The sequence below is a fragment of the Thermobia domestica genome, chromosome 15 (genome assembly GCF_964235325.1).
Source record: "Thermobia domestica chromosome 15, izTheDome1.hap1.1, whole genome shotgun sequence".
Taxonomy (NCBI): Eukaryota; Metazoa; Arthropoda; class Insecta; order Zygentoma; family Lepismatidae; genus Thermobia; species Thermobia domestica.
In genome coordinates, this window is record NC_137468.1 from 59,729,056 (window position 1) to 59,741,768 (window position 12,713).

The 12,713-nt window shown below is 29.2% G+C and overlaps 1 protein-coding gene across 2 annotated transcripts in view; it reads right to left on the reverse strand.

Annotated features, from left to right (window-relative positions):
- Positions 1-12,713, reverse strand: part of pdm3 (POU-domain protein pdm3) — a 381,040-nt gene that overhangs the window by 12,793 nt on the left and 355,534 nt on the right. The window contains exons 8-11 of one of the 2 annotated variants that reach the window (XM_081739721.1): positions 10,664-10,766; positions 5,098-5,205; positions 3,085-3,265; positions 2,401-2,457 (exon numbers count right to left, since the gene is read on the reverse strand). In XM_081739721.1, coding sequence (XP_081595847.1) covers positions 2,401-2,457; positions 3,085-3,265; positions 5,098-5,205; positions 10,664-10,766 — 449 coding nt within the window. The remainder of the gene's footprint in view (positions 1-2,400; positions 2,458-3,084; positions 3,266-5,097; positions 5,206-10,663; positions 10,767-12,713) is intronic. The other variant, XM_081739722.1, reaches the window with a different exon arrangement.

Below are 12,713 nucleotides of genomic sequence, written 5' to 3' on the forward strand. Positions count from 1 at the left end.
ATATTTCAGTATAACACGTAGTAATAAGGATGGATTTATTTTTATCTTTTTGTATTTAATTTATGTTGTCTTTATATTTAAAACACTTTAACAAATAATTTATGTGAAGGTGCTTTGGATATGCATATAGTATATCTTCAAATGTAATCAGAACACACAACAGAAATAAACCAAAGGATAAACATATATATATAAAAGATAAAATTTGAAACGAAATCACAATGTGAAATAAATGCCGAAAATAGTAGATTAAGAGGTAGAAATTATCTCGGTTAATTATTTTATCTCGGTTAAGCTTACGATTTGACTTATCTGTCTACATATTCATATTTATATCGAACTTTTAGGTTCTAAAGTACGCATAACAATGACCTTTTATTAATGAATTAACAAAAATAGGCAATTCACTAGGTAGAATTATTGCGCTGAACTGTTTTGGAATGCACATTAGTATCATTATTTCAGATTTGCCACTTGATCTCATACTAACTTTTCTGCTTCTCAATTCACGCAGAAAATTTATTACGTAAAAACAACTTACGTCGCAAAGAGTTAGTCTGAATAGAATGGAAATTTTATTGGCGCTTTCTACATTTTTGTGCGTTCCTATACGTTTTTATGGGCCATTTATAATTTTTGAATGATTGCAGGAAGGCGAAAAATAGTTGTAATATTTTACATTTTGAATGGATTGGCAGAAAAAAAATACTAACTCCGTCATTCTGTTAACGTGTTACAGAAAATAGAAGATATATTCATAAAAACAATTTAACACATTCTCTCTCTCTCTCTCTCCAAAATGCTCATTTTACAACTACGTAAACCAATGATACGAACAAGAAGTATATAATCTATTATATTCTAGAAGTAGAAGTTTTCAGTTATTATTAATAATACATTATTTATTAGCTAAATGTTTCCGAAAATGATCTACAATACATTTAATAATCTGAAGTCCCGAACTATTAGTTATTTTCATAATTGAGAAATGTTTGACTTTTCACGTCTTCACAATCGCTACACGAGAATTGCTTCATAACAATATATACTGTCTAGAAAGAAAATAAATGCTATCATTTTTCGAACAATTCTAGTGTTCTAAAGTATTTTTTTCTTTAGTGAGATTGATTAAACAGGATGATTGGATTGAATATGTATTAGATCTTCTAACGTTATAAACGGATATCTTTGATTATCTAACGGATATCTAACGTTATAAACGTGCTGAATATCTTTGCTTTTTAGTCCATTGATTGCGTATATGAGGAATTATATTTTTTCTGCTATCTTTCAAATAAACTGGGATTTTTAATATTGCCATTTTACTGATTTGTTTTTCAAATCAATTTAAATACATCACTTCGTGAAACTTATCTATTGTTATATACAGTATAATTTTAATATAAATGATATTACATTATATATAATGAAATGAAATGAAATCTGTAAGTTTCACGTCCCACAGTTAGGCCGGCTAGGCGAAAGGAGACGGTGATGATGAGAAATGGACGAAATGGTGGAATGAAGAAAGTGGAAGCAAACGAAAGAACCCAGAGAAAACCCACGCACAGTGTTTGTCCACCACAAAGTTTACTTGGCGCGATCTCGGATTGAACCAAGGACCTCAACCAACAGAGGTGAACGCTCTACCACTGAGCCACTGCGGCCCCATATATAATACAAATTAATCTTGAAACCGTAAGGGATTGGAAGAAAAATAAATACAATCATATCACTAAAATTTCAGATTTAAAAAAAAAAATCCATGTGAATCAGCTGACTAAAAACTAAACATGTGTGGTACTCAACACCGTTAAGGTAGTATTAAAACTAGAGACAATTACATTTCTATCCTTTACAGATCGATATTTCGTAACCTATTTTTATAAGATATACTGAGATTTTGAACAATTTCACTCGGCTATCACCATCTAAGCTACTAATATTAAAATATTAACAAACATAACCCAAACATTTTTAGTAATTTAATATGTAGAGAGATAGAAACCAACATGCTTTTAGGAACCTAAACCCAAACATTTCACTTACTAAGACAAGCATGCTCTAAAAAGAAGAAAAGTTAAAAATAATAATAAACCAAGGAAGAAGAGCAGGTAACTACGAAGCTACAACATATCAATACTACAGCATGCACAAAAACTAATGTGCCAATGCCCTGGCTTGAATGATTAAAAAAAAAGTAACAGTGCTCCAAATTATTATTATAATTTTTTTAAGAACTAAAAGTAAATGTGAACAAATATAATAGTGAGAACAGAGAATAAATATTTAATTAAAAAAAAAGCAAACTTAAGGAGAAAAACAACATTGAAGGTTGTACTGAGCTGGTAAAGAATGGAAAATGGAGATTAATAAGAAATGTTAAAAAACATCACCTACATAGCTTGATGCTGTGAGGCTATCTGCGCAGCACAGTACATCTGAGTAGCCAGGGCACTGGGAAAAGAACAGCAAAAATTACTACTTTTTTTTTCATTTCTTTTCTGTGCTGTACTCAAAAACTCATTTTTGTTTGTTTGATTTTTTTTTGTAAACACTTTTCTCGTTTACTGAAACCATTTTATTTAACTAATAAATATTACTTTTTGGCATATACTTTGATATTTTGTTCTTTAGAAACTGTAAATAATTCAATTTACAGTAATTCATTTCGTTAATAACTGTTATTATTATTATTATCGTTTTTTCTGGTTTCTTTCTTTTTACGATTATTTTCAGATAGAAACAACCAACAAAAAGGAGTTCTCTGAGATTAATGTAAATATTCTAAAAAAACATCCAAGTCAACACACATCACAAACAAATTTAATGATAATAATAATAATAAAAGAAAAAAAAGATATATGAAGTGTTTGTTTATTTTTTTAAATAAAAAAGTAACAAACAATTATTAAAAAAATAAGTAGCCACGAATTTAAGAAACAAAAGTGTAGAAATAAATAAAAAAAACAAAAATATTTTACTTTGCGTTTTCTTTGTAAAAAAATATGATAAATAAGCTCTTCAACTCCCTAATTGTTTGATGTATATATATTATATAAGTTATAGTATGGAAAATTGTACCTGCAAATGGCACTTTGGCTGTAGGCAGGGCCTTCAGTTATGCTTAAAGCCTGTCCAACTTGTGTTTGCGTTAAACCTAAAGACAGGCGTCGAAGCTTGAAGGCTTTCGCAAATTCCTTGATTTCATCTAGATTAATACCATCAACAACATTACTATTCGCTTGGTTGATTGTAGGTTGATCTGGAAAGAATTGAGGAACGTGCTTTTCAAGTTTCGTAATTTAAAGAGGATAAAAGTTTAAAGAAATACATATTATATTCTGAAATATAAGAGAAATTAATTCTGCCTACAGGTATATAATTTATCATTCAGTTAATATTGATGGGATTCATTATAGATGTACTTCGAAGCAAGATCTATTAAAATTGTTAGTCATCAATTACAATGTTGTTTTAATTTTAAAAGAATACCTGTTTGAGATTTGTATTCAATCTTGATTTTATGTTTAAGATCTTCTCGGAAATCAAAATATAATATATTCTGATGCTTATTAACAATATTTTAAATTAAAAATGAATATACACAGACTTGCTATATATATATATATATATATATATATATATATATATATATATATATATATATATATATTAGGCCTACAGTTATATTAGTCTTTTTTCTTGGAATCGAAAAATAGTTTCACTATTAGCAAGAACTGACGAAATAAACCATTTGTCTACAGAAAATATCTTCTAGAATTAGAATTAAACCGTTAATACTATGATTTCAATTTGATGAATTATAGTTAACAATTACAAATACATGTACAAACTTGTAATGTCTCATGCTATAACGTTAATAGTAAGGGTAAATGAAATTTGAATAAGGTGTAAACGGAAAGAAATCCATGATATACAAATCATGTAGAGCATATTACTTCAATTTTTATTGACACCTGTTTGCTTTTTACTTTCTTTTTCTATATCCTAATGTCAAGTAATAGCATTAAGTATTGACATTTGATACTCATTCTACAGCTTGAACATACAGTACCACCAAAGATATTGTTAAGTTTCTTACAATTAAATTTATAAGAACTAAAACTTTAGTACGGTAAAAGTTTTATGTTTCAGTTTTACATCAGGAAACAAACTGACACTATCAATTACCACATTGGAACAAGTTCTTGAACACGAAATGATTACATTTTAGTAGAAAAAGTAATACCGGTTTCTGATTCCTAAGCTAATGTTTAATCTAACATGTCTGATACTAGATGTCCTATTATCTGATACTCTTCTATGAAGAGACTACTACGTATAAATGATACTATGTTAAACCTCACACAACATTAACCACAATTTCATTCATAACAAGAATGTATATTAATCAAGTTATAAAAACAAATGTTTAACAAGAGAAATTAAAAATGTATGATGTATTAATTCCCATTAAATTCAACTACAGGATTACCAAATGTTACCATGAAAAAGAAATTTTATTTTAAAAACTAACTTTTTTTTTCTTTAAAATTTAATATTTTTATGATCATTTGCACAATAGAGGTTTCAATTATACTCATAATTTAATAACTAAACTTGTGTGTGCCTATCTACAAAGTAAACAAATTTGTTCCTTGCATTGTTTTGAATAAATAATAGGTCTAGTGTGACTTTATTATACATTAATCCTTAGAATAAAATTAAGTGAAAACGAAGAGAGTACTAGAAAATATAATATTTTATATACACTAGATTAAATCGTGAAGTGAAGGAAAAATATCATGATTCCGTTAGAAATTATAAACAGAAAACTTACTTTATTTCACAGATTTCAATAGTAGATCTATTTTTTAGGGAGTTTATTCAAAATGATTCTTTCAGGTTTACTATTATTTACATTATATGGATGTAAGTAATTTTGATCCAAATAATAATTCAATTAAATGTTTTTCAATACACGCTGAAAATGACAATTACATGACTGATGTCATTCTTACTCTTTTGAATAGATTTATTTCGTAATTTTTGTGTCTGTGTGTCACATAAATTATGTACATTAGGATAACTTACTTGGCAAGTCACCTAAAGGATCCGTTGTATTTGCGTTTCCGTTTTGTTGGTTATTATTTGTCGAATGAATAACCGATTTATGCATTTGTGTTTGGTGAGCAAGATTACCTAAAAAGAAATGAAATAATAAGTGATCAAACAGGTGAAAATCATGCACCAATAGACTATAAATTATTAATTTGAACAAACATTTAACCCACATATTACTACCGGGGGGAGGGGGTGCTTTGTGCCCATCATAGTATGACTTTTGTAATTACCCTTCTAATCGTTTAAAATTGTAAAAAAAAAAAAAAAAAAAAAAAAAGTGTTATTGATGAACATGTTTAGCTAAAGCGTATACCTTATGGTGGTGCAAATTGTACGTTATTGTGTCTCGTAAATTTGCTATTTTAAGTTGGTGGGCACAAAGTACCCCCCCTCCCTCTCTCCCCTGTTGGTAGGAGATGTAACTGACATTTAGAAGTGTCACTCCTAGATGATAGTACAATAAATAGCTCTATCCCGGCTTTTCTGAATTTGGCGGTTGGTCTTATCCTGATATACTGTTCACTACAGTCACAAAAGACTTTTGTTCTAAATTGTTTCTTTAGCGAGATATATTTAATCTTAACAGGTGAGTAGAAATTGACCCTCCCCTTGGTAGTCTGCGTTACAAAAAAAAAAAAAAAAAGTGTTATTGATGAACATGTTTAGCTAAAGCGTATACCTTATGGTGGTGCAAATTGTACGTTATTGTGTCTCGTAAATTTGAAGTGTTTAAGGTGAAGTGTTTAAAACCCATTTTTTTTTACTTCATTTTGATATTTGTCTAAAAATAATAAATAAAAGACTCAAAGAACAATTTATATCGCATGGGGTCTACAAAGAACTCATTCGACTTTTATCAAACTTGGCATCGGAGTAAACTTTGTTAGGAATTGAGTATTGGCAAAAAAGGACCATGGAAATAGTGACATGCTACTCGAGCTATCTTTAAGATATAGCCTATGAAAAGAAGAGAGAGAGATATTAGTTAGATTTTACGATAGAGTTGGGATTAATATAGATTCTAAGATCTAAGACAAGATGAAGTTGAAGAATCATATTCAGATGAAATAAGACCGTTCTAGAACACAAGATATTCTGTTGAAGATACATATTGAGGAGTGACAATGAATAAAATAACACTAGCTTAGAAAGTGTGCAAATTAGAATACGCTATAGTTACAATTCAGATAGTTATAGATTATGAGAAATGATCTTACTCTCACCCCTACTGAGTTGGCAATACATTCTTCATTAAAAGTCTTTATTTTAGCCATTTCATTCATTGTTTCCGATTCTTCGATTCTGTAATTTGATCTTTTGGTTCTGGTTTTGAGAACTTACTTGTTAGCCCATATATATAGAAAGAGATTAGTAGCTAGGTTTGTTCTTCTTTGTAGCAAAGTTTAATATTTAATTCACATAGTATTGCGGAGCGAGCGTTAGCGAGTGAAGGCGGGTTAGAGCCCCGCATTTCTGCCTTCGTTACGAAACGATTCATTGAATAGATCTTTTACTTGTTTAGTAAGCATGTGAATACAGTTTTCTATGTAGACTTTTGGTTTTCCAGGGATAGTCATCAAAGTTGGAAATTGAACTTAGTCAAACTTTGGAAGAAAGAAAGAAAAACATGCTACTGAGAACAAGAATTAGGGGGAAATAATGAAACAAACCTTTTAAACGTTAATTTGAGATTAAACTTTTGACCTGTCAAACGTTACGTAAATGCAGTGTGTACTTAATAGTGCGTGAATGCAGTGTGTGTGTGTGTGTGTTTGTGTTCTAATTGCTATTTATAACAAGAAATACGGAAAATGAAAACAACTTGTTAAACATTAAATTGAGATTAAACGTTAAGTAAATGCAGTGCGTATTTAATTGATATTTAGAACGAGCATTATGGGAAATAAAGAAATATATTAAACATTAATTTCAGATAAAACTTTAACCTGTTAAACTTTAAATAAATGCAATATGCACATATAATAAAGATCTACTATAATGAAAAGATACTAATTACTAAGCAATCGAGAAACTCGCTTGGGTTGTATTTCGATTTTAATCTAAAATTGTCGTAGTCTATTTTGAACACAAAATTAGATGTCTAATGATTTTTACAGCATCGCTAAGTATGAGTATGATTTTTTTTACGTTAATATACCTAGGTACAAGCATAAATTGATGTGTATATATACACACATTAAGATAGAAAAGGAAATCACTACATAGGACATTATACCTCAGATCCTATGTAACTATTGTGTTGATTAGTTATATTCGGTATGATTAACTATACTTATTGTTGAAAAGTTTAAAGACAATTAAGTTTTGAAGAATATTCCTTTAAATTTGTGACTACATTCCTGCCAGATACATTATTAGTATAGTTCCAGAACGCTTTAACCTTCGTGGTAGTTGGGGATATAATAATACCGGTTACTTATTTCGTAATAAAGCAGATAAACAAAAGATAAAGCAGATTTATATGTTGTAACAATTTTATTTTGTATAGGAAAGATTCAAGTTCCGATCGTAACGTAATTTATTTTTTCCCCTCACTTCTCTTTTTTTCTAGGTAACATACGTACTTCCGTTAAAACATAAATTACTCATCGTTACTGTTCTTTTACAAAAATTCACTAACAAAGCATCAATTACACTGATCTGCAATGGTTTGGTCCTTTAGGCGAAAATAGGTGAATCCTAATTATGTTTTGTAATTCAAATGTATTATCATTTGATAGCTATCATGTAAGTTTTTTAAATAAAGCACTCAATTACGCAAGTAGGACAACCGTAGAATTAAAAATGAACGGCCCATTCTATCTGTTTGGTGAAAACGAAGTTACAAGGCATAGTTTGGTAAATTGCGTCAGGATTATTCTTTCACCCCTACATATTAGGATTAGCCTTATAAAGAAATTTGTTAAGACACTACGCAAGACGTAAACTGCTTAAGTACATATGTTCCAAATTTTCATTTATATCTGAAGATAAGTTGAAAGACGACATCTTCGTATGCCCTCAAATAAGAATACTGATGAAAGATGAGTACTTTGAAATTCTGATGACAGAAAATCTGATGAAATTCTGATGGCTTGGACAGGATTTAGGAAAGGTAGTAGATAGTTTTTTGGGCAGTAGGAAACACCACGATTTCAAGAATATTGTAGAAAAAAATACAGAATTTTGACGGTTTTTCACAAGTTAGGATACAATTTGAATATTAAAGTTCGTTTTTTGAATAGCTACTTGGATTTCTTCCTTGAGTGTCTCGGTGATTTTAGTGATGAATAAGGAAAACCCTCCCATCCTATCAGGACATCAAGTTGATGGAATGTGATATTAAGAAAAATGGAATGAAACGATTACAGCAGACTGTTGTTGGTCAATTAAGAGAGTGTATATGGTTCCAGAACAAAGGGAACAATCTCTGAGATGCAATATTCATGACAAGAAGAAACGTGATTGAGTGACTGTGCTGGACATGTATTATTACATAACAATCTCATTGCATATTGTATTACATAATATTCTCACTGTATATTATATATTATTAAGTTACTGTATATTATATATTATTAAGTTTTAAAGAGTTAAGTATAATACATGTTTATTAGTTATGGTTTCAGTAAAGAATAGTCGTTTTTCTACATTTTTAGCTTAACATTAACAAACACAATATTATAAATGTACATTTTTTTGTTCAGTGAAATTAAGAAAGAAAATCCTGACATATTAGGTACAATTTGCCTTCATATCTGTAATCAAAATGCCAAAATCATTAAAGGCTATCTAAGTTTTTTTAAAAGTCCCTACAATTTTTTAATGTCCTGTGTTATTTTTTTGGAAATATGTACATAATTTTCGAATAATATTCAATTTCTTTTACAAAGCAATGTTAAAATGGAGTTTCTGGCTTCACTACGTACCCCTGCTTGAGTATAGTTAACAATGAACGACAATCGACAAAAAAATCTTACTTCTGATTTTTATGGTTAAAATATAAAATTGTATCGAGCAGAATTGTGATTCTCGACTAGGTGTGTTTATATATATGTATACCATGTTGTTGTACGCAAAGGAACTGATACTAATTGTAACTACTTGTATATAATTACTTCCGTTATTGTAATACTTTATACTTCTAAATTTCAGGCGAGAGTATTTCGCTTCTTTTGTCTCTCTTTGTTTTAAGTGATCCAGTAAATTTATATTTTGCAACTGAAACGAGTGAAGAACCTATTCTTGAAAACTAAAGTACAATACAGGGTATCTATCGGTCACGAAAGTCACGAAAGACACTACAAAGTCACGAAATCAGAAAACCGGCCATGAAAGTCAAGAAAAAGTCACACATTTTTTATCTGTACAAATATAAGTAGAGACTGGAAAATTTTGTTGTATAAAACGTCAAAGGTCGGCTTTAGACGCTACGAAATCGCAAGCAAAGCACACTTCTATCGCATGCTTGAAAAATTCAATGAGGAACATGAAAGACAAAACAAAATCAAGATAGAACCAAAATACCTTAAAGAGTTAAAGAAGGAGAAAAGGAGATTGTTACAACAGACCGAAAAGGAAGTTGAAGCACTTCGAAAGGAGATCGAAAATGCTCAAAAAATGGTTTAAAAAAAATAGCGAACTTAGAGAGATAGAATCCATCAGTACAACTGTTTACAATCAGTGTGACACTTTTAAAGGATTGCTAAGGATTTGTCAATTTATGTATATTTAGATATGTAATTTTAAGATTAGTGGATTTGTGAGTGTTGCTTTTGGTTAGTTACCGAACAAAATGAATATACTGAAAGTGATGTGGGACGACACCAAGTTTTCATCGCTTCAGGGAACAGCCTTTGAAAGCACAGATAAGGTAAATATAAGTGCTAAAGAATATAGATACTGTTATTAGTTTCTGAATGTTACGAAATTTTATGGTTTGGTAAAGAAAAGGTCACGAAATTTCATTTTGGAATTTCAGTAGACACCCTGAAATACCCAACGGAATGCATAAATAAGACAGAACACGAAGGCAAATAAGTCCAAATTAATAGCTTACATGAAATTTAGTTAAACACCATATATTACCTTGCTATAATTTATATTTACAACTACAAAACATACTATTAAAAATAAACTTAAGATAATTATTTTTACCTTTTTTCTATTATTTCTTTCTTAGTTCGTGTTTATAACTAAGTTTATTAGTTTGTACCAGAGCTTAAATAAATGCTATTGATATTTAGAAAAAAAAAAGAAAGAAAACTACCGCACAACCTTTGCATTGACTCGTATAGATTTAACATATTTCTTCTTACTATCATTCTTAAATCCTTGATTTAACATATTTCTTCTTACTATCATTCTTAAATTCTTGATTATTGTATGTAAGCAGAAACTAATATTTTAAAAGGGGAAAAAATTGACATATTTTTATCATTGTATTACCCTGTAAAACATGCAATTTTCTATATTAGTTTCATAGATGCAAAATGGCAGGTCTAAATTTTGTATCTGTAGAAAAAAATAAAAATACCTTGGGGTGATGAAAGTTGGGAGTTTGCCGTACTTGATAACCGATTGATGTTATTTAGAGACGTTGCTCCATTTAAGGGTCCATTTTGGTGTTTTTCTGATGGCTGAAACGAGGAAAATGAATAAATTAGCATTGCTTCTATAGAACAAATTCTTTAAAAGTGATGCAAAATGAATTCAAAGTCGTGTTTCAACTTGCATTAACCTATAGTAAGGACAAAAATGATATTTGGGCCTAGAGATGTTTTATTTGTATATAAGGTTTCTTTCCCAGTAAATGACCTTGTAACAGCAGTTCTTGTTACCAATTAACCATGAATAATTACTATATAAAAACTGTAATTATATATATATAATCTTTTTAGACAAATCTTTTCAAAGAAAGCCACTTATTTTTAAACATTTTCCAATAATAAAGATATTATCTCAGTAACAATTTAGATCTTTATCCCAGAGAAGATAATTTCTTTTCTTTTCAATGAAAAGTAACTTATTCCTAAATTTTCCCAATAAGAGAATTTATTTTAGTAACTATTTAGATCTTTATCTCAGAGAAGATATTTATCTCTCAATGAAAATAACTTATTTCTGAATTTTCCCAGTAAGAAAAAAGTTTATCTCAATAGCTGTTCAAATAAAAGTTTTTTCAATGAGAAATAACTTACTTCTAGAATTTGCAAATAAGATAAACTTTATCTCAAAAATACTTAATAATAATCGAGATACTTGATCTTGAATACAAATCCAATTACTAGTAACATTTATCAGTAACACTGAGTTTCTCAGTAATTATTTACACAATATTTCTTCCAGGGAAATTTATTTATACATTTGATACCTTTTAATGAGCAGAATTTAGTAACAATACAAAGTTCCTTTAACGGAACACTTCTTACTACTGTCTAATAAGACACATATACTCTTATTAGACAATTTATTGAGATACAGGCCTGTTCAAGTGGTTTCCCATTTGAAGACATTATACGTAAATAAAACAGTCATAGTACAGTAAATCTCATAATATTGTTTTGAGATACATGTATCTGAGAAATTAGTAAAAGCTGAAAATAATAACAACCAGAGATAAAAATGAATAATGGCGTAATAAATATAAATTTACGAAAATATTTTAACAGAACCTTGAGCTTTTAGTCTCGTGCAGCATCTACTTCAGAAACTACTTGATTTGAACCCCAGGTACGATAAAATGATATCTAAACAAACATGATGTTCAACTACCTAAATCGTCATCATTTATTTACATATCATTATAAGTTATCTTGAGCTCAAGTTAACTTATAATAATAATCCTTAAGTAAATAAAATGCAGCACTAAAACCGAATAAATTAAGAATATGTCAAGTCAATTTTGTTAATTTCCATCTAATATACAATATTTACTTATATTTCCGTTTGCTATTATTTCCAGCTAATTGTTTTCTTAAGTAAATACAGTGTAAGATTGAAAAAAAACTAGTAATTTAAGGACGCGTTAAGATATTTTCGCTCATTTCTATCTAATATACCAATATTCATTGGGATCACACTAGTGGGTCTTATAAGATTGTAATGTTATTAGGATCACGCTAGTGGGCCTTATAAGATTGTAATGTTTTGAATCACGCAAGTGGGTCTTATAAGATTGTAATGTTATTAGAAGCATGCTAGTAGACTTTATAAGATTGTAATGATATTAGGACCACACTAGTGAGTCTTAAAAGACTGTAATGCTATTAGGATCACTAATGCACCTTTTAAGATTTTAATGTTATTAGCATCACGCTAGTGGGCCTTATAAGATTGTAATGTTAATATGTCCGTCTCTCTGCACGATAACTCTTGAACAAAGGCGAATTTCTGAATTTTATTATTATTATTATTATTATTATTATTATTATTATTATTATTATTATTATTATTATTATTATTATTATTATTATTACAATTATTGCAATAGACAGAGCGATTATCCGGGCCATGTCGTCAATAGAGTAAATCAGTTAACATAATCACGAGTAACGGCGACTATCCAACCCGTTCATTCATTCATA